General features: G+C 43.5%; 1 protein-coding gene across 6 annotated transcripts in view; it reads left to right on the plus strand.

Annotated features, from left to right (window-relative positions):
* Positions 1 to 20,209, plus strand: part of MAP2K6 (mitogen-activated protein kinase kinase 6) — a 118,166-nt gene that overhangs the window by 79,586 nt on the left and 18,371 nt on the right. For 5 of the 6 annotated variants that reach the window (XM_059671033.1, XM_059671035.1, XM_059671034.1 and 2 more), the window contains 5 exons: positions 8,695 to 8,761; positions 15,287 to 15,335; positions 16,132 to 16,245; positions 18,383 to 18,502; positions 19,508 to 19,624. In XM_059671033.1, the coding sequence (XP_059527016.1) occupies positions 8,695 to 8,761; positions 15,287 to 15,335; positions 16,132 to 16,245; positions 18,383 to 18,502; positions 19,508 to 19,624 (467 nt within the window). Of the gene's footprint in view, positions 1 to 5,475; positions 5,698 to 8,694; positions 8,762 to 15,286; positions 15,336 to 16,131; positions 16,246 to 18,382; positions 18,503 to 19,507; positions 19,625 to 20,209 lie in introns of those variants that run through there. The other variant, XM_059671030.1, reaches the window with a different exon arrangement.

A 20,209-nucleotide genomic window follows, 5' to 3' on the forward strand; every position in this document is an offset into this window, starting at 1 on the left:
GGCAGTGCCACGCTTGGGAATTGCACTAAGCCAGGGGGGTGTATGTGGCAGAACAAAAGACAGAGGCCCCTCCATCTTTTGCCAGGCTGCGGTTTGCAAAACATGCTCTCAGACATGCCCAGCCTCCGTGGAGAGGAAGGGGATGCGATACCGCAGAAACAACCGTGATGCAGAGGATTAGCCTCCGTTTCTTTGGCCGAGGGTGTGGGCTTCAAGGGGAAGAATCCTGCCGATTTAGTTGTTGTTGTTCATCCTCACCTAAGGATATTTTTCCATTGATTTTTAGAGAGTGGAAGAGAGGGGGAGAGAGAGGGAAACATTGATGTGAGAGAAACACATCGATTGTTTGCCTTCTGCACAACCCCTGACCAGGGGCCAGGCCTGGGCGGAGCCTGCAACCAAGGTACATGCTTGGTTGAACCCAGGACCCTTTGGTCCCTAAGGCTGATGCTCTATCCACTGAGCCAAACCAGCTAGGGCCCAACTTTTTAAATATTGCTTTGGCCCTGGTTCCTTTACCTTCTTGACATAAAGAATATTAGAATGTGCTGCAGGCCTGGAGAAAGAACTACATTTCTTCCTTATGATTTTTCCTCTGAATGGCATCAAGTTAGAAAGAATTGGAAGGAGCTCGGCCCGTGTGGTTCAGTGGTTGAATGTCGACCTATGAACCAGGAAGTCATGATTCGATTCCCAGTCAGGACACATGCCCGGGTTGTGGGCTCAATCCCCAGTAGGGGGCGCGCAGGAGGCAGCTGATCAATGATTCTCTCTCATCATTGATGTTTCTATCTCTCTCTCCCTCTTTCTCTGTGAAATCAATATCATATATATATATATATATATTTTTTTTTTTTAAAGAAAGAAAGAATAGGAAGGAGGCCAGCACCTTCCCCTCCTTTGTTTCAGCGAAGGGCATCCACTGAGGACCATCTACCAATATGCAATATGCATTCCTCTTAGTTTGCAGTTAATTTCTCAACTATCCCCCTTTTGTAACTTTTAAAAGAAAGCTTTCTGTGGTTCAGTCTCTATTTAAGAAAATATTTATATTTTAGAAAATTTCAAACATGCTTAACGGTAGATAATTTAATGAACTGCCACGAGTCCATTGACTAGCGCTGTCAATGAGCACCTCATGGTCAGTCTGATTTTATCATATCTCCCTATGCCCACCATATTATTTTGAAACAAATTCTAGAATTATGTTATTTCACTTGGAGGCACTTCAGTATTTATCTCTAAAATACGAATGCTGTTTTTTTAAACCTAACCAAAACTCTGTGTGCATTTGCAATGATCAAACGCATCGCTACATTTTGTGTGTGTGTAGCCCGTTGCCATGTTTTGTTTTTTTTAAAGTGGAACTTTTTAACACTCTCATGACTCCATTTCCTTTTGATAAAAACTCATGAATGAAGCAGCATATAAATGAGGAAGGAGATGCGCACAGACAGCGGGGATTTCCCATCTAACCGCTGCCTGCCTCCTGCCTTCGCTCTGGGCTCAGACCACAACTCAAGGCCATTGGCTGTGATTTGCTTTTAGGTTCTTCAAGAGCACGTAGCCCCAAATTGTTAACATGACAGGACAAACTTTAGCTCTACTGGGTCTGAAAAAAGAGCTTCAATCACAGGGAGCTTAGGAAATCCCTGGAGTGCTTTCAGTCTTTGCAAGGTCCCGGAGGAGGGAGCTGTGAGTGCTGCTCTCCACAGGCTGGCTCATGCTTCTTTGACACACCCAGAGCTTCTTCCTGTCCCTCACGATTCTTCTTCCTTCGCATCTCATTGTCCCCAAATGTCCTGACCTTGGCTGCCCTTGCTCCCATGCTCTTCTTGCTTCCCTGCCTGTCTCATGAATTTTCTACTTCTCTGTTTGTTACTCCCACGTCTACACATTCCACTCCCCCATCTCTCTGAGGCTGCTTGAAATCCGCCATGCCCCTCTTAGCATCTTACACTCAACACACTTGAATTGCAGGCATTTATCTGCCTTCTCCCACCACCACCCTAACTGGTCTGACTTTCCTTTTTCATTTAATTCTCTCTAGGTGGGGAAAAGCCAGGTTATTACTACTATTAACTACTACTAACTACTGCCATCACCACCACCTACTAGTATTACTACTACTAACTACTATGACTATTATTAACTACTACTACTGTCACTAGGTGTCTGATCTTCTAGACCTTATCCAGTAAATTACCAGAGCCCATAGATTTTGCCTCTGAAAAGTTTAAGCAGCTTTTTTATGAGCCTGATTGCTGTGGTCGCTGCTTCTTAATTCTTGAGTCTAATGCTAACTGTGTGTATGGGCCAAGCATGGCGTAGGGCTTTGAAGAGCCTGTATTCTGGTGGAAGAGATGGGGGAACAGATAGGTGCAGGCCCTGTAGGAAGAAGACACTCAAGATATGCCAAGTGAAATGTGGCCACACAAACATGGGGGTGTTTAGTGTGTGTGTGTGTGTGTGTGTGTGTGTGTGTGTGAGTGTGTGTGTGTGTGTGTGTGTGTGTGTAAGACTTCCTGAGGAGAACAGGCTTGAGCTGAGTGTTGAAGTTGACCAGTGGAGACAGGTGATAAGAATATTCCAGGGATATGTCTTAAGAATCCCGAAACACTAATCAAGAAGAATGTATGCACCCCTAAGTTCGTAGCAGCATTATTTACAATAGCTAAGATCTGGAAACAACCCAAGTGCCCATCAGTAGATGAGTGGATAAAAAAGCTGTGGTACATTTACACCATGGGATACTATGCAGTAGTAAAAACGAAGGAAATCTTACCCTTTGAGACAGCATGGAGGGACCTGGAGAGTATCATGCTAAGCGGAATAAGCCGGTCACGGAAAGACAAATATTACATGATCTCACTTATATGTGGAATCTAATGGACAAAATAAACTGAGGGAAAAAATAGGTCCAGAGACATGGATGCATAGGAAAGACTGAAAGATCTCAGAGAGGGGGGAATGGGAAGAAATTAACCAAAGAACATATACGCATATATACATAGCCCATGGACATAGACAATAGTGTGAGGAAGCCTGGGGTGGGGCAGAGGCTGGGTGGAGGGAGGCGACAGAAGGGAATATGGGGGATATATACTGTCAACAATAAAAAAAAAAACATTCCAGGGAAGATATGAACAAAGACCTGGAAACTTAAAACACCAAGGTGTGTATGTGTGGGACTGTGTGTGTGTGTGTGTGTGTGTGTAAAACATAGTTTCAAAACATCCTGCAGATATAAGATGAATCTCATTACCATATTTTTTGGAAACATGGAGGACATGGCATGACACTCCTCTACTGAAAAACATAGCTGATGTCTCCTCTTCAATCTGAAACTGAAAAATTATTAGTTACAACCTTTCAGTTCCTGGGCAAAATGGCTATCAGAATGGAATTTATATGGGAAAGTTAGACAGTAAACCAATAAGTAATAAATAAATGCAAAAATAAATACATGCAAAAATAAGTTGAGACTGCGAGAAAAGGTTATGCGGCATGTAAATGGAAGATGGTCTTGGAGATCTCTTGTAGACACAGTGGACATTTTATTTTATTTCTTAAATATATTTTTATAGATTCCAGAGAGGAAGGGAGAGGGAGAGAGAGATAGAACCATCAATGATGAGAGAATCATTGATCGGCTGTCTCCTACTGGGGACGTTCCCTGACCAGGAATCGAACCATGACCTCCTGGTTCATAGGTCCACACTCAACCACTGAGCCATGTCGGCTGGGCGACACAGTGGACATTTTAGACTAAAATGCTGGAGATCTGGGAAAGTGGCACCCAGTTCACACTGTGCTAGGTGTCGGTCAGCGAGGACAGTGATTTTCGGAAGGTCTGGGAAGGTCCCGTGGGGTGTGCGGTGGGTGAGGTGAGTTCGGAAGGTTGAGTTCCTGTCTACCAGGGGACTGCAGCCCTGTAGGCGCTGGGAACACCAAGCTAAAGTCCAGACTCAGCTGCCCCCTTGAAATCAAAATGACTGCACATTGTAGCTTTGCACTTCCCTTCTCGAACTTTTATGTAATCCCCAGGACACCTGGCAGACTGGTTGGAGTCTCTCCGGGGTGGACGAGATCCAGCATTTGGGGGACGGGAGCGAGGGTGCCCACTTTCATGTCACCTTCGCAGAGCCAGCGTTCCCCCTGCACCCCCTCCATCTGCCCTGCTTCCTCCGTTGCTTTGCATCCGATCATGGCAATTTAACAACACAGAATGACACTTCTCTGCCGGTTTCCCTGCCAGCTCCCCTTGGGACTTAAGCCTAGATGCAAGGATTAAGGAGAGGGCAGCCAAGGCCTCCAGGTTGCCAGTTACTTGGCCGGCAACCCCATTCACATGGGGAAACAGGTTTTTTTTTAAAATAATGACTTTGGCCCTGGGAGCAATGCCATCCTTTTGTAAAGCTGTGTCAGTAATCATAAACCCTCATCATTATGCCCACCTTCCCCCACCCCCCACCGTCAGCCAAGATGACAAATATTTGGGTGTCAGCATTTCCTCACGATGCCACCTTTTGTTGACCCTGTGGGATTCTGTCCCTGTTTGGGTTGGCACGGGAGCTCGATCCCCTGTTTTATGTAATAAGGCACATGAGAGAAGCCCTTTATGCTCTGCCTCTCCGAGTGGGCACTGACAAGAGGTCTTGTGTACCCCATCATTTTCGGGACGGGCAAAGCGAGCTAACATTTCTGTGGCCTGGTAAATGTTTTCTAACCATGGGCAAGGTTTGGTGTATTTTTTCCCCCCCAGTGCCATTTTGTTCCAGGCCACGATCACAGTGACCCAGCTTTGGTCTAAGATGAATTTTGCAAATATATGGGTGTGTGTGTGGGGAGGGGGGAGGGAGCGGCACGACTACAATGTTTTTAGAGAAAACAGGCATGGGTGGGACACAGGCTGATGTCACGCTGTCCTGCCTATGCTAGGTCAGGCCAGCGAGGCTCGCCCTTTGCAGATTGCACCAATAAAAGGGCAAAGCTTGTTGAGACCTCCAGAAATTTACGGAATTCTCTCTTTCTGAGAGGGCTTGCTGCTAGCATGTAACATAAATAGGGCCTATGTTCATCTGCCTATGTTCGGATGTACTTTTTCGGTCATTTTTGCTTTAGCATATCAAGGGAAAAGGCTGTTTAATATCCTCGGCCACTTTGCTTTATTATTCATATTACTCCCTCGTTAACTTTTTGTCCCACCGTATCCAACGTGAGCGTCTGGGGTTGGCAGCCTGGCCAGCGGGAACAGACTGCTTTGATATCAACACAGCTCGACATGGACCCCATACTGTTTTTCTCCCTTTTAAGAAAGGAGAGGGGCATTAATATAGAAAGGCCACAGAAGGCTGTCCTGTGCAGAACTACTTTTATCGTTTGATTCCTCAGGGTCTGGGTCATGATTAACGTCACGCCTTGCTGCCCAGATGGGCCCACTTCCCTTCCCTCTTTCTGAAGTTGCAGTTTCCCCGGGAACAATAAACTCCCGGAGGTTTGCTGCGATCAGATCTGCACTCGAGGAGGGTGGAGCCTGCTCACTGCTGCTTCCTTCTGCTGCCCTGTGGTCTCGGGAGCTACGCAAAGCATGGCTTCTGTGGGGTCTCCGCCCCCAGCCCTCCGTGCAGCCTTCAAAACCTCACCAGAGTCACTCGCACTGGCTTCTCACGGGGCTGTGTTTGCAGTGGCAAGCACGTAAGTGAAGTATGGAATGTGGGGTGTGTGTGTGTGTGTGTGTGTGTGTGTGTGTGTGTGAATTTGTGCCATTTGGTCCACTTTTTAAAAGGAAGGCAGGGAATTTTCCAGCCTTGTAATCCAGCTAGGTTTTGTGTCTCCTGGAACTGCTTTTCTTTTTGCCGTCAGAAGAGAACCAGGGCCTTTCTCACCCCCCCCCCAAGACTTTGTTGTTGTCTTGGTCCTTTATTCTATTAGTCTCCGAGCCACAAGGTATCTCTCTCTTTCTCTCGTTGACTGTTTTGTTGTATAGATGTGTTGAGTGTGTGGAGTTAGAGTGTAACGATCGATTGCTACTAACGAATGGCTAATAATTCATGGCTATGGTGTAGTAATTCATTTGCTCTGTTAAAGTTTGGCAAAAGAGGTTTTCTCCGTAAAGAGCTATTTCTTGTGTTGTGTATCTTGTAAGAGCTGAGTTAGAAGAAGGAGAGAGAAATGTAGGAATTGAGGAATAACATCTGCTTTGGGTTTGCTGAAATGATACCTGGAGGGTTTTTATCATAGGTCGAATAGTTTTTATGCTTGTTTAGGTTTATCTTCAGAATGTCAAGGGAAGTATGAGTGTAGCTATTGGGATTGCCTGTATCACCTGTCACCTATACTGGCATATGTACCTAGCTATCTGAATTTGTTATTCATTGGGTACTGGACTGTCTCATTTAACACAGCGTTCCCCTCCTGTTTGATGGAGGCCCATAGATGGGAATTAGGCCATTTATCTAGTATTTGGATTCTCACAATCAGGCCCCACCCTTAGTATTCTTGGTGGGTACAGCGTGGGGTATTGTCAGCCACCGGCTAATTTAGTAACGTGCTAAATGGCCCTGAGCTCCAGGTGTAAGACAGTCAATGGTGAGTGTTGAATCTGATTAAACGTATAGATAAGCCGACATGAGGAGGGAACCTGTTATAATGAAGGTGGTCCTAAAAGGCTTTTCCCCCTGGCTTCGTACAACCTGGCAGAATTGAACTAGATTTTGGATTTTGAACGCACAGGAAGTAAAAAAAAAAAAAAGGCTCAATTACAAAGTGCATTGGGCTTTGATAATGTGGTCAGTTTTGTTCATCACTGTCTTACATGACTTACTCGTTAATATGACTGTACAGATTCTTTCTCTGAATGATTACAATTAACAGCTACTTAAGGTATCTCAGTGCCCTTTCATAGGTATCCCATTTGATTCTCATATTAGTCTAATAAGTAGGTCTTGATGCTACTTCCTCATTTTACAATTGAGAAGATGGAAAGGCAGAGGAAAAGTGACTGAGGTCACCGACTGAGTAGAAAGGTGTTTGTTTTTTTAACTCAAAATTTCATACTTCAGCCCAGCCAGTGTGTCTCAGTGGTTGAGCGTCGACCTGCAAACCAGGAGGTCATTGGTTCAATTCCTGGTCAGGGCTCATGCTCGGGTTGCAGCTTAGTTCCCAGTGTGGGGTGTGCAGGAGGCAGCCAATCAATGATTCTCTCTCATCATTGATGTTTCTGTCTCTCTCTCCCTTTTCCTTTCTCTCTGAAATCAATAAAAATACATATTTTTTAAAAATCCCATACTTTCACCACCCCCTCTCTCTGGTAATCTCTAAACTTCCTCCATTGTGAAACAGTGGAAAGATCTCTGACCTGGGGGCCCAGAAACCTGGAATCCGATTCTGACTGGGTCATAGCTGGCTCTGTGATGGTGAGCAGTCCCTGGAGTCTTTGGAAGTCATTGTCCAGCCAGCAGGTACAGGGCTTGATTTCTAAGGTTCTGCATCTGCAGAATCCCTCCCAGGACCTTGTCCAGGGCCCGAGTCAGCTCCGCGTGCTCACCGGCAGCCTGCAGGAGATGGTGAGAAGGAGAGTGGCAGCCTGGGCGTTCTATCCAGCTCTGCTTTGGCACCAGGAGACACCTAGGATCTCTGTGATGAGGAAAATCCCCGGCCCTTCCACAGCGATTTTCTCTGATCGGCTTCCTGAGCTGGCGCTTCTCAGTCTGTTCTTTTTACTCATCTACAAAATAATTTCAGCTCGGCCTTCTTATGGTTTCAGCCCAGCGATGAACACATCGGTTACGCACCCATCTGGCTCCCGGAGAAGTGATAACCTCCTTGCATGAGCCCATCTGTTATCTTAATCCTTTTTGGAACAGGGCAAATGTAAATAAATATTATTCTATTTCTCTCTCAGGTGTTTCAGCTTCTGGCAGGCAGTTGAGAATGGGCAGGGCAGACGGTGGGAAAGACTTTTTTTTATTTTACCTCCATGGTTTTCTATCCATTCTTCACAGGGGATTTAGAAAATTGTAGGATACTGTGATAAGGGTGACTACGTTTCACTGACATAACACACACACACACACACACACACACACACCTATAACCAACACTGTCTACCATTACCATTGTTCTGTATAAGAGAGAAGTTGGAATGACAAATTCCCATCAGGGAGAAAGGCGAGGTTGTCCTAGATAAACAGAGTTGGCGTTCCTTCTTTTCTTTTTTTTTTTTTTAAAATATATATATATATATATTTCGACTGATTTCAGAGAAAAGGGGAGAGGGAAAGATAGAAACATCAATGATGAGAGAGAAGAATAGATCAGCTGCCTCCTGCACACCCCACACTGTGGACTGAGCCCGAAACCCAGGCATATCCCCTGACCAGGATTCAAACTGTGACCTCCTGGTTCATAGGTCGACACTCAACCAGTGAGCATGCCAACCAGGCCAAGAGTTGGCATTCTTCAAATGACATCTTCACCCGGGACTGGGGAAAACCTCATCCATGACTGCAACTCTGCTCAGCCAGTGTGTGGGCACTTGTCACTCACAGACTTCTGGGCAGGGAGTGGAGCCCTGAATGGGGAGATGAGAGATACGGTCCCAGGTCAGCCCTCTCCTGCTGCTGCCATCCCTGTCCCTGTGCTAGTGCTGTGATACGGACCCTAACGTTCTCCTCATGTCCTTCCCTGCAGGCAAGAAGCGAAACCCTGGCCTCAAAATTCCCAAAGAAGCATTTGAACAGCCCCAGACCAGTTCCACGTAAGTCTTCATCCAAACACTCACACTTTTCAGATTTCTGGGCTGGGGGGGTTCACGTTTGCACTGGCAGGCAATAACTTGACCTTAGGAATGGCGGTGAGAAGGAAGAGTCCTTCAGAGGGAACGCTGGGTGCTCACCGTTCTGAGACTTGAACTAATCACACTAGGCCGGTCGGTCCGTGGTGAACAGGTAGCTTTGAACTCAGTGTCTCACATGACTGGTTGGCTGGACATTGAATGCCACAGATGCACTTGGCAGACGGGGTCCTATGTTAGTCCAGCAAGGACTCTGGGTGTGGACTGTTTGGCCTTTTCCATATAGATTTGAGCAAACAAGTAAATCCTTGTGAGAGCCACGACTATAAAACTCGGGGTGAGACGGAAAATGGTCTTCGACGAGAACTCAGATTCCCGACACCTAGATCCTATCCCACATAAACAGAAGGCAAAATGAGGTAAAGGAACACTTTTTAAAAAATTTTTTTATTAGTTGAGGCTTTGGCCCAAGTCCTCAAGTGAGCTCAAGTCCTGGGGAAGCAGGACACCTGCTCCCTGAGGTTTAGGTTGAGCTTGATTATTTTTTTGGCCAGTGCATTTTCAAACGCTCTAGCACCATTTGTTGAAAAGGCTACCCTCCTCCATTTATTTGCTTTTGCTTCTTTGTCAAATACTACTTGAGCATACCTAATGGATCTATTTCTGGATTCCTTATTCTGTTGCATTGATCTGTGTGTCTGTCCCTCTGGGAATATCATACTGACTTGGTGACTGCAGCTATATAGCACGATTTAGCGTTAGGGAGAGCGGTTCCTTCCATGTGGTTCTTTTTCAAAATTATTTTGGCTATTCAAGGCCTTTCTTGTTTCATATAAGTTTTAGAATAAGCTTATTGATGTCTTCAAATAAACTTGCTGAGTTTTTGATTGGAATTGTGTTTAACCTATAGATTACAATTTAGGGAGAATTGTCATCTTTTACTAACATTGAGTCTTCTGATCCATGAACATGGTAGATTTCTCCAAGTAGTTAGATTAACTTTGATTTTCTTCATCAGTATTTTATAGTTTTCATCATAACATTAGGTTTTAGCCTAAGTATTTTTTTTGCAGGGGGGGGGCAATTATAAGTGGCTTTTTATTTTTTATTTTGGTTTCTACTTCATTATCAGTGTCTGAAAGTGCAATTGATTTTTGTGTTGATCTTGCCCTGTGACCTTACTAAACTCACTTATTAGTTTTAAGAGATTTTGGTAGATTTCTTTCGTTTTATGTGTAGCTAGCATGCCTTCGGCAAAAAAAAAAAAAAAAAAAAAGATACTTTTATTTCTTCCTTTGTAAATTGTATTTTTAAACCTTTCTTTTCTTACCTTATTTCAGTGGCTAGAATGTCCTGTACTATGCTAAGTAAGATTAGTGAGAGCAGGCCATCTTGCTTTGTTCCTCATCTTAGAGGAAAAGCATTTCATCTTTTACCATTAAGCATATTAGGTTTTTATAGATGCTTTTCATGAGGTTGAAGTGTTCTGGGAGTTGTTGTTTTTTATCATGAGTATATGTTGAGTTTTGTTGAAATTTTTTTTGCTCAAATCAGTTGCTACAACCACAGATTCTTCTTTGTCCTGTTGATACGGATTAAATTGATAGATTTTAAAAATTTTGCACTAGCCTTGCATACCCAAAATAATTCCCACTCAGTTGTGGTATATTATTTTTCTGTTTTGTTTTGTTTTGTTAATTCTCACCTGGGATATTTTTCCACTAATTTTTAGAGAGAGTGGAAGGGAGAGGGAGACAGAGAGAAACATCGATGGGAGAGATACACATCAATTGGTTGCTTCCTGTATGCACCCCAACCAGGGCCAGGGAACCTGCAACCAAGGTACATGTCCTTGACCGGAATTAACCCCTTCAGTTCAAGGGCTCAACGCTCTATCCACTGAACCAAACCGATTAGGGTGTTACTTTTTTATATATTGTTGAATTTGATGTGCTAAAATTTTGTTGAGGATTTTTGTCTAAGTTCATGAGAGATGTTGGTCTGTAGTGGAGTTGTTGTTTTGAATGTGTGCTATTATTTTCTGGTCTTGATATTAAAGTAATACTGGCCTCATAAAATGAGTTGGTGAGAGTTCCTTTTTTTGGTAGGCACTATATGAAATAGGTGTTAAATTCCTTTAAAATATTTTGTAGATAAAGTTGACATATAATATTATCTTAGTTCCAGGTATACAACATAATATTTCAATATATGCAATTCTTTTTTAAAAAATGTTTTCTAAAATTCTTCAGTGAATCAAAATGGGCTTGTGTATTTTTTTCTCTAGAGCTTTTTAACTACAAATTCACTTTCTTTAGTAGTTACAGGACTAGTCAGTTGATGATTTTCAGCACGGATAAGTTTTGGTTGTTTGTGGTTTTCAAGGAATTGGTCCATTTCTTCTAAGTTGTTGAATTTATGAGAGTAAAGTTATTCATAGTATTTCCTGAATACCTATTAATGTTTTTTCCCCTGATAGTAGTAATTTGTGTCTGTCTTGTCTCTTTTCTGTGTCAGTCTTGCTGGAGTTTTATTAATTTATTGATTTTTTTTTAAAAACCAACTTTATTTATTTTCCTGTTTTCATTTTTATTGATTTCTGCTCTTTATTTTTCCTTTGGGGTATATTCTTTCATCAGTCTCTCAACTGTCTTATATTACTTCCCTTTAAAATTTTTAAACTTCACCTTCTAATTTGCATTAATTTTCTGTAGTTCATAAAAATTTGAAAACCACCATAAATCCTTCCTTCATACAAACAAATGAATAAAAACCCATGCAAAGATAAAAATAGTTTCTGTGTTGTGTTTCCCCCAAGGGGTAGAATAAACCTTGAAAATACTTTCCTATTTCACTGTGTAAAGCATTATTGTAGAATATACCACTTTTGCTCATGGAAAGCCTTATTATTATAATTGTTATTTTAATACTGAGGCTTAAAGTTTTACTCCTAAAGAAGTGGCTTCCACACTTTGAATTTTCCTTGGCAATTGTCTGAGGTTGGCTTGGTGACTCTTAGCATTTATACCCTGCCTCTTTCTGCTGTGCTACACAGAAATAAATAGCGCGGGACAGAGCTCCATTCTCTTCAGTTCCGTGTGTGTGGTCCCTCTGCTTGAGCCTTTTCTTTTAGTAACTGATGCCAATGTGTCTTTGACTTAGGTTTCCGAGCTGTCCCCTCACTTGATTAGCAGCAACTAATTCTACGTCGGTTCGGTGCCAGTCAGCGCCCTTTCACTTAGCCCTCACAAGAAACTCTCCCTTTATAAGTCAGAAAACAGACCTGTAAAAGTGTCAGGTGTCTTGCTCAAAAGCAGTTGAGCATAGCTTTGTGGGTAAGACTTCAGGCTCTGGGGCTAGAATGCCAAGGTTTGTAGTTGGGATCTAAACTGCACGAGTTGAATACCTTAGACAAGTCACTTAACCCTTCTAAGACTTAGTTTCCCCTTCTGGAAAAAACAGGAATAAACAACGATGTGGTTGCTATGAAGATGAGATATCATAATCCATATGATGTATCCTAGAGCCTGTCCCCATTGTCATTTCTCAGTGAAGGTAGCACCACAAGTTGCTGTGATTATTATCACAGCACTGTTATCACATGGGCAAACTGGATGCAAGTTCAGGGCTCTCTGGCTCGCAGGTATGTCCTGTTAGCCACAGATTAGATGGGTAGAGACTGTGGCCAGACAGTCTCCAGCTATGAATGAGGGAAGTTGAGAAGATTTCATGGTACAGCTCTGGGTTCTAATCTCGCCATCTCTTAGAAAGGCCTTAAATTACTTCCTCTGTTTCAATGTCAGTTCTCTAATGTTGGATAGAAGAAGAAGACTTGTAACAATAACCAGTGAGCTGATCGCTCATGCAGTTTTTATAAATAAATAATCCTCATACACCAAAGCTGGTTACTCCTTTAAAACACTAACGCTGGGTGCCCTTTGGAATACCTTCCAGGGAAGGAATGGTGACACAGGCTTGGTTCTTTCCCCAGCGGACGAAAATATTGAAAAAGTGACAGAAAACATCCACCCACAGTATAAACCTCCTACCCAGAGACTCCGCGCCCCAGGCAAACTTACGTGCCCAGCCTTGGACAGGACACAGTGTCAGCTAACCCAATCCCATCTGTCAGTCTTGGCCCCGTCCTTTGATGCTTTTGGCGGACCTGCTGAGCCCCGCGGCCTGGGGCATGGGCGGATTGATCATTTTCATTAGGGGAAGCCAGAGTGTTGAGAGCAGGCTCCGTGGGCTCAGTCAGACTTGGATTAGAATTCTGGGTTCACCACATGGGAGCAGGTTAGCTAAACTCATTTGGAACATGGGAATAATGGTACTCATAGGAAAGGGTGTATGTGTGAGAGCGTGTGGGGGGGAGGGAGGGGAGAAGGGAGAGGGGGGCGGGTTAAATAATTCATGAGTTGCAGGTAAAGCACCTAACCCAGTATTCAGCATATATCCTTTCCTCCTCAGGTCGAGACCCAGAGTCAGGTGATGCTAGTTTTATTTGCAGCTCTGTTGAGGACTGTGGCTTCAGCAGTTTCTCTGCACTTCATTTTCCTCAGCCTGAAAAATGGCACAAAAGCCTCCTCATCCGTAGAGCTATGGTGCAGTTAGTATAAAGCTGCAGTCAGCAACATTTTTTGCAAAAGGCCAGAGAGCAAATATTTTAGGCTCTCTGGGCCACAGTGACCTCTGTCGGTTATTCTTAGTTGTTTGTATTTTTATAACCTTTAACTTGTCAAAGTCGCTCTTAGCCGGGCCACAGGCTGTGCTTTGCAGAGCCCTGGTGTGAATCCCAGAAGAGCAGACCTGGAAGAGGGCTCACCCAGTACCCTCACTGGATAACAAGAAAGCGGAGGCAGCCCTTTCTGTTGCTTTTAAAAGGAAGAATACTGAACAGTTGCCAAGTTGTTGTTGGTTTTTTTTATTGTTTATACTAGTCACATGTTTCAAGTAATATTTGTCTTTATATCAAAGTTCCACTTCTTTTAGGATGCATAAATAGTGACAGCTGAAGAAAAATAGCTTTGGAAAGCTTAAGAATGAGAACTCAGATTTTTACTAATTTAATTCCCCTGGACACGTGTTTCTCAAGAAACATTCCCTGTTCAGACACACAACATATATAAAAACATCACTGGGCGTGTCCGCATGTGCATGTGCGTGTGTGAATGTGTGCATGTGTGTTTTCCATGCTCTCCCTCCCTCCCTCCCAAGCCCTGGTTTTCAGTTTGTCTAGGAAACGTATTTTAGGTATTCTGTGCATTTCAAAGGGATTTTGAGGTGAGAGAAGGCTTACCAAGAAAGCCCAAGACTCATGTGTATATCTGTGTTTATATTCCTACGTTTCCCTCATTGTTTTCTTTCCTTAGTTGCAGCAGAAGGGGTAGAATTATAATCCATTAGGGTTGGGAAAAGTTATCATTGGCAAAGGGTTCTCTTCTCTCTTCCTTTTCTCTGCCCTGCCTTCCATCCCGCCTGGTGTTTTTGTAGAGACAGCACTGGCATGGACGGCCCCTCGGTTGCTCTATTATTTGGCCATATTAACAGTATGTTTCCTGGCACATACGATTTGTGTCGTGATGTTTTCGGTGCATTTATTTCAGGAAAATGCTTTTCTAAGCTCCTCGTTAGGAGCAGAGCCAAAGCCAAACATCTTTCTCTTAAGTGGCTTGATATCAATCCAGGCAGCAGTGAAGTAGTAGAAATAAACACACGGCCGTGCTCTGTCTTACGGAGACACGAATTCAGCAGGCCTCAGGCTGCTGGGCTGAGCCTTAGACGGTATGTGCACTCTGTAGAGAAGAACTGTCACAACTGAATTAGGCAGCCTGATAGAAGAGAAGGTCTCCTGACCTGGAAATCAGGGGGCCTGGGTTTATTGTGACCTTGGACAAGTCATTTCATCTCTCCAGACCTTTTCTCCCCCATTTATAAAGGCAGGGACCAGATCGATTTTGAATTCTTATGGTCTGTGAATTTTGTGAGTTAAGATAACCATTTTGCCATTATTGTTGTTGGTTTTTTGTTTTTTTTAAAACAGTTGTGGAAAAAGTAGGGGCGTCACTGGGCACTTGGTGTTCTAGGATGAAAACAAAGTTTGAGGCGACCTGGAATAATGTAATTATATAACTATACTCATGTGGCTCCTATTTGTTGGATATTTACTGTATGTTAGGCATGCTGCTAAGCACTTTACTGGGTACTCTTACTCTCTTTGAGGTAAGTATTTGATACTCCTACTCTATGAGGTAGGTATACCAATATCTTCACCTTAAAGAAGAAATGGAAGCGCCAAGAGATTAAATGCTTTAAACCCAGATGTATTTTATTCCAAATCCCACACTGTGAACACGTGTATGCTGCTTTATGTTACTCAGAGACTTCCTCCTGATTTCTAAGGAAAAATCTTTCCAACGCATTTGATTTGGGAAGGACATTTTTGACTAAACGCTCACGTTTTCCCCCTCCCCACCTTGTTTCCCTTAGGCCTCCTCGAGATTTAGACTCCAAAGCTTGCATTTCTATCGGAAACCAGGTGAGAAAAGTCGTGTCTCATTGAAAAATATTTTCTGTAATATTTTGTCATGGGATAGATCAGAAAGTTTGAATTTAAAAAGAAGTAGTATGTGGAACTCTTGATAAAAAAAAACTTCAAGATAAGGTAAATCTATAGTTATTTAAATAGATGTATATTTAAATATATTTTTATTGATTTCAGAGAGGAAGGGAGAGGGAAAGATAGAAACATCAATGACGAGAGAGAATCATTGATTGGCTGCCTTCTGCACACCCCACACTGGGGATTGAGCCCACAACCCAGGCATGTGCCCTGACTGGGAATCGTACCACGACCTCCTGGTTCATAGGTCACTGCTCAACCACTGAGCCATGCTGGCTGGGCTTGATATTTTTGAATGTCGAGTTGAAATCAGGCTGTTGTGGTCCTGATGGAAGGCAATTAAAGAGAGTTGATGATTCTCTGTGGGGAGGGAGTATTTCTCAAAGTCCAAGCACAGACCTAGTTGCCATCAGTCAGCACATACACATGTATTTAAGGAGGTATGACTGTCTAAATCCCAGTGTAAACAGCTTAAACGGAGCAATTTGGAAGCTAAATTAGAGTTGGATCTCTATATCACCTGTGACAGGCAAGTGACATGCTTTGGGAGTCTAAACATCTCCCAATGCTTCTTACTTTCAGTGGCTGCTTGAAAAAGCTTCTGGACCAGAAATAACCCTTAGAATGCTGGGAGAAACCAGAGAGAGGACAAGGTAGTCTACTGTTAAGTTTATTTTTCTCTGTCTTATTGCATTCTTTTTCTCTCCTGCAGAACTTTGAGGTGAAGGCAGATGACCTGGAGCCTATCATGGAGCTGGGCCGAGGTGCGTACGGAGTGGTGGAGAAGATGAGACATGTGCCCAGCGGGCAGATCATGGCAGTGAAGGTAGAGTTGACGTTCCCCAAACGTTTTCTGTCTGCGGTGTGTACATTTGTCCATCCCCAGTGCAAATCAGCTTTCTTCATAGAAGCAAAACAATCTTTAAAGGGTGGAGCAGAAAATATTACTTGTAGGGAACAGATCGCCCTCCAAATGTGTAGAAAATACTTCCTTAATATCACCTATTTGCCGGGAGCCGGTCCATCCTTGCTGTTTCAAGGGACCTGGCATATATGGCATACGGTTCTTAATATGTTTGCTCACCTTCTTGGCGCTGTGTTTTAACCAAGGTCACCTCTCCGAGAAAGGTTGAATCCCCAAGTAGGGATTTTCCCCTGAAGTTAGGGAGGGAATAAAACCCCTCAACTAAGTGCCAGGCGGGTAATTAATCCCTTTAACTACGAACAATCATGCTTAAACTACATAATCTTTTCTCCCTGGAATGGAGATAAGAAACGCCCTAACCTTTGTAATAGAGATTGATAGGATTGAATCAACTGGTATAAATACAGTTGTAACAAGACAGAAACACTCAGAACTTAGAACAGAATCAAGAAGACAGAACTCATGAAGACAGAGCTCAGAACACAGAACTTATAAGACAGAACTTCAGACACAGGGCTTGGAAGACAGGACCAAGAGAGACAGAGCCTAGGCACAGAACCTACACAGAACGTTCTCTAGGGACAGAAGAACTTTGCTGGCGAGAGCATGCCGGAGGATCCTGGACAGGGACTGGCCTCGGAGCTTGGAGGCAAAGCCTGGCGAGAGAGCATGGCAGGGGATCCTAGACTGAACCTGACTGCGGAGATTGGCAGGAGAGCCTGACTAGAACCTGGCTACTGAACCTGGCTGGAGATCCGAAGCAGAGCCTCTCTGGAGATCAAGACCAGAACTTGGCTGGAGATCCTGGCTAGGCTGCTGATCAACTGAACGCTGTCTCCGTGTCATTCCTTCTTCGCCGACTCCGTCCACACCTTTGGGGACCCCTGGACCTGCTGGGGTTGGACCCCGGCACCTATTACCAGCTCTAAATTAAGATTACCTTGATTGTCTTGAAGTTGTCTTTTTGTTTTGTTTTGGTTTTTTTTTGTCCCACTGTTGGTTCTTCTAAATAGAATCCAAACAAATGTTCACATATTGCATTTGGTTGTTATGTCTCAAAAGTCTCTTTTACTCTACATGCTATTTCTTTTAAAGAAGCGTCCCTAAAAACCAGGAAACCAGAACTGAGGGAGGAAAATTGTCTCCACTTGTGGAAGAAAGGGAGGGTAAAATACATCTTGAGTGAATTTGCATAGTTTCTGCCCTATAAAAAGAAATGTATAATCATTGCATATTTCTTGAGTGGATGCTGGGAGGACCTTGGCGAATCGCCATCTCTAGATGAACTAATAGATTTGGGCCATCGTGAGGAGTGTGGGTGGTCAGATGACTTGGATCCCTTTGTTTTTGGAGAATGGAGATACCTTTTCCTTACCTTGTAGATTTTTCAGCTTGTTCTTCTGCAGACTCTTTGCTAAGTAGGCAGAAAATGCGAATGCCTCGTGAAGTATTGTTCCTGTGATTTAGTGAAGTAATCGTATTTCTGTAAGGCCCTGTTTGCTGATGTGCGAGGTTCCTCTTCTCCCACAAGCACCGGGATGTGAACGAAGGATTTCTCCGTTTCTGTTCGGTCCCTTCTATTTCCCACAGCTGTATCAGTTCTCTTATAGCTGCTGCCGAGTCCAAGGATTCTTACTTGTTTCCAAAGTGGGGCTTTTGGCCTTTATTGGACTCCGATTCAGCCGGAGTCATTCCTATTGTGGCCTCTTTGCACTGAACAGACATAATACAATAAACCAGACTGTTTTTGTAATTTGGAAATACATTTCCAAACATCTGCAGATTTTCCAAAATATATTATCAGTTTTTTGGGTTGGTATTTTTTGAACCAGAGGTTATTCGGGAAATCAAATGAATAACAATCTTCCTTATTTTTCTTTTGTTACAAATAGCCAATCACTTAGGGTGGCTGTTCGAAGGGTTGTTGCTAGAAGTTGTGCCGTGGCTTTGTGTACTAGTTTCAGGAAGGGACTCTTTTAAGGTCCCTGCTTCATCCTCAGAGCAGTAACCCTGCATTTTACCATGCATTCCCACTCAGCGGATCCGGGCCACCGTGAACAGCCAGGAGCAGAAAAGGCTACTGATGGACCTGGATGTCTCCATGAGGACGGTGGACTGTCCCTTTACGGTCACCTTTTACGGCGCGCTCTTCCGGGAGGTAAGTGACCCTTCAGTTCAAAGTTGAGGGGAACAGTCACTCACAAAGAAGTGCCTCTGACCACATAAATGCCGTGCACCATCGTGGTCCTCTTTCTGGATGGACAGTTCTCCTAGAGTCTTGGGCTTTGCATCCATAGCACCATGCCCCGGTGCAAAGTTGGCGGAGATGATGGTATTTTCAGATGTGTGGAGCCCTGTTCAAGACGCTGTGGCTCTTTCTCCTCTCTGTTTTGCTTTGTCTTTTGGCACAACTGTCTATTTCAATTGTCGATCGATTTGGATAGAGCCCTTAAAATATGAAATATTCTGCCCTGGCCGGGTAGCTCAGTTGATTAGAGTGTCATCTGATATGTCAAGGTTGCGGGTTAGATCCCTGTTCAGGGCACATATAAGAATCAACCAATGAATGCATAAATAAATGGAACAAATCTCTCTCTCTCTCTTTCTCTCTCTTCCCTTCTCTCTCAAATAAAACAATAAATTAAATAAATATTTAAAAAGGTCTGAAATGTTCTGGCCCTTTGGCTCCTTGCTACGTTTTATGTAGCCTGCTTTTGTACCATATAGACTTATATTTCTCTCTTTGCTCTACCTCTGTGTTTACAATGCTTCAACCTCACTGTTCAAACCAGCCTTTTGATTGACTATGGCCAGTGCTCCACACGGGAGGTCAGCCATGGAACAGGCTTCTAGACCTAACTCCTAGGGGCAGTCCCAGTAAAGGCTTGGCTTTGGGGCATTCTGCTGCTTGTCTCTCTGAGTATTTTGATGCTAGTTTACACTAAGGCGTAGGTGATCACATGCCAGTTCTGCTTGGCTGTCTGCTAGTTTGCTCTTTGGAGATCATCTTGCTTGTTCAATGAATTCCTGAGATTTTGAAGAGAAACTGTCCATTTCCTTTGAAAACTCAGGCAAGAAGTAGTTCTTCCTGACAGGTGTGCACTGTTCTCTCTTTTTCCCATTTCCATCCTCTCTAACCATCTCTGAACCCATTGTTCTCTAGGGTGATGTTTGGATCTGCATGGAGCTCATGGATACGTCACTAGATAAATTCTACAAACAAGTGATTGATAAAGGCCAAACCATTCCAGAGGACATCTTAGGGAAAATAGCAGTTTCTGTGAGTACACAATGGATCCTACAAAGCGAGCATGAGATGTCTAGGCCTCCTGTGTCTTTGTGTCCCCAGTATGAGGACATGCTACCGTAGAGCCATCCAGTACATGTTGAATGCAAGAGTGTACCTGAGGATGGAGAGATGAATGCTTTTCTCTCTGAGCACTGCAGCAAATCTGACCTCTGGCTCAGTGTGGTAAACTCTCAGTTCAAGTGCCTCTCAGTTGTGCCTTCATCTGCTATGTCTGCATTCCTGGTGTCTATATTCTGACATCATTTAATTTTTATTTGTAGATTATTACACATTTTCATAGGACTCATAAGCATAGAAGGAAGCAGAAAAAAAATGAAATGGAAGGAAGGTGTTTGCCCTTAAAAGCTATTGAGGTTAAGGAGGGTAGAGAGAGAAAAAAATGCTGGAGACCAAATGAAAACCAAGTTACAGGAGTGAGACATACACTCTGCTATAGGATAGAGTCCTCTCTCGTGGGTAGAGTCTAGTTCGTGTAACTTCCTGTGCATTTTTCTGGAAAGGACCACCACTCTCTGAGAAAATACTTCACCTCGTGACCTTAAGTCAGGGATAATC

The sequence above is a fragment of the Myotis daubentonii genome, chromosome 16 (assembly GCF_963259705.1).
Source record: "Myotis daubentonii chromosome 16, mMyoDau2.1, whole genome shotgun sequence".
In the NCBI taxonomy this organism is placed as follows: domain Eukaryota; kingdom Metazoa; phylum Chordata; class Mammalia; order Chiroptera; family Vespertilionidae; genus Myotis; species Myotis daubentonii.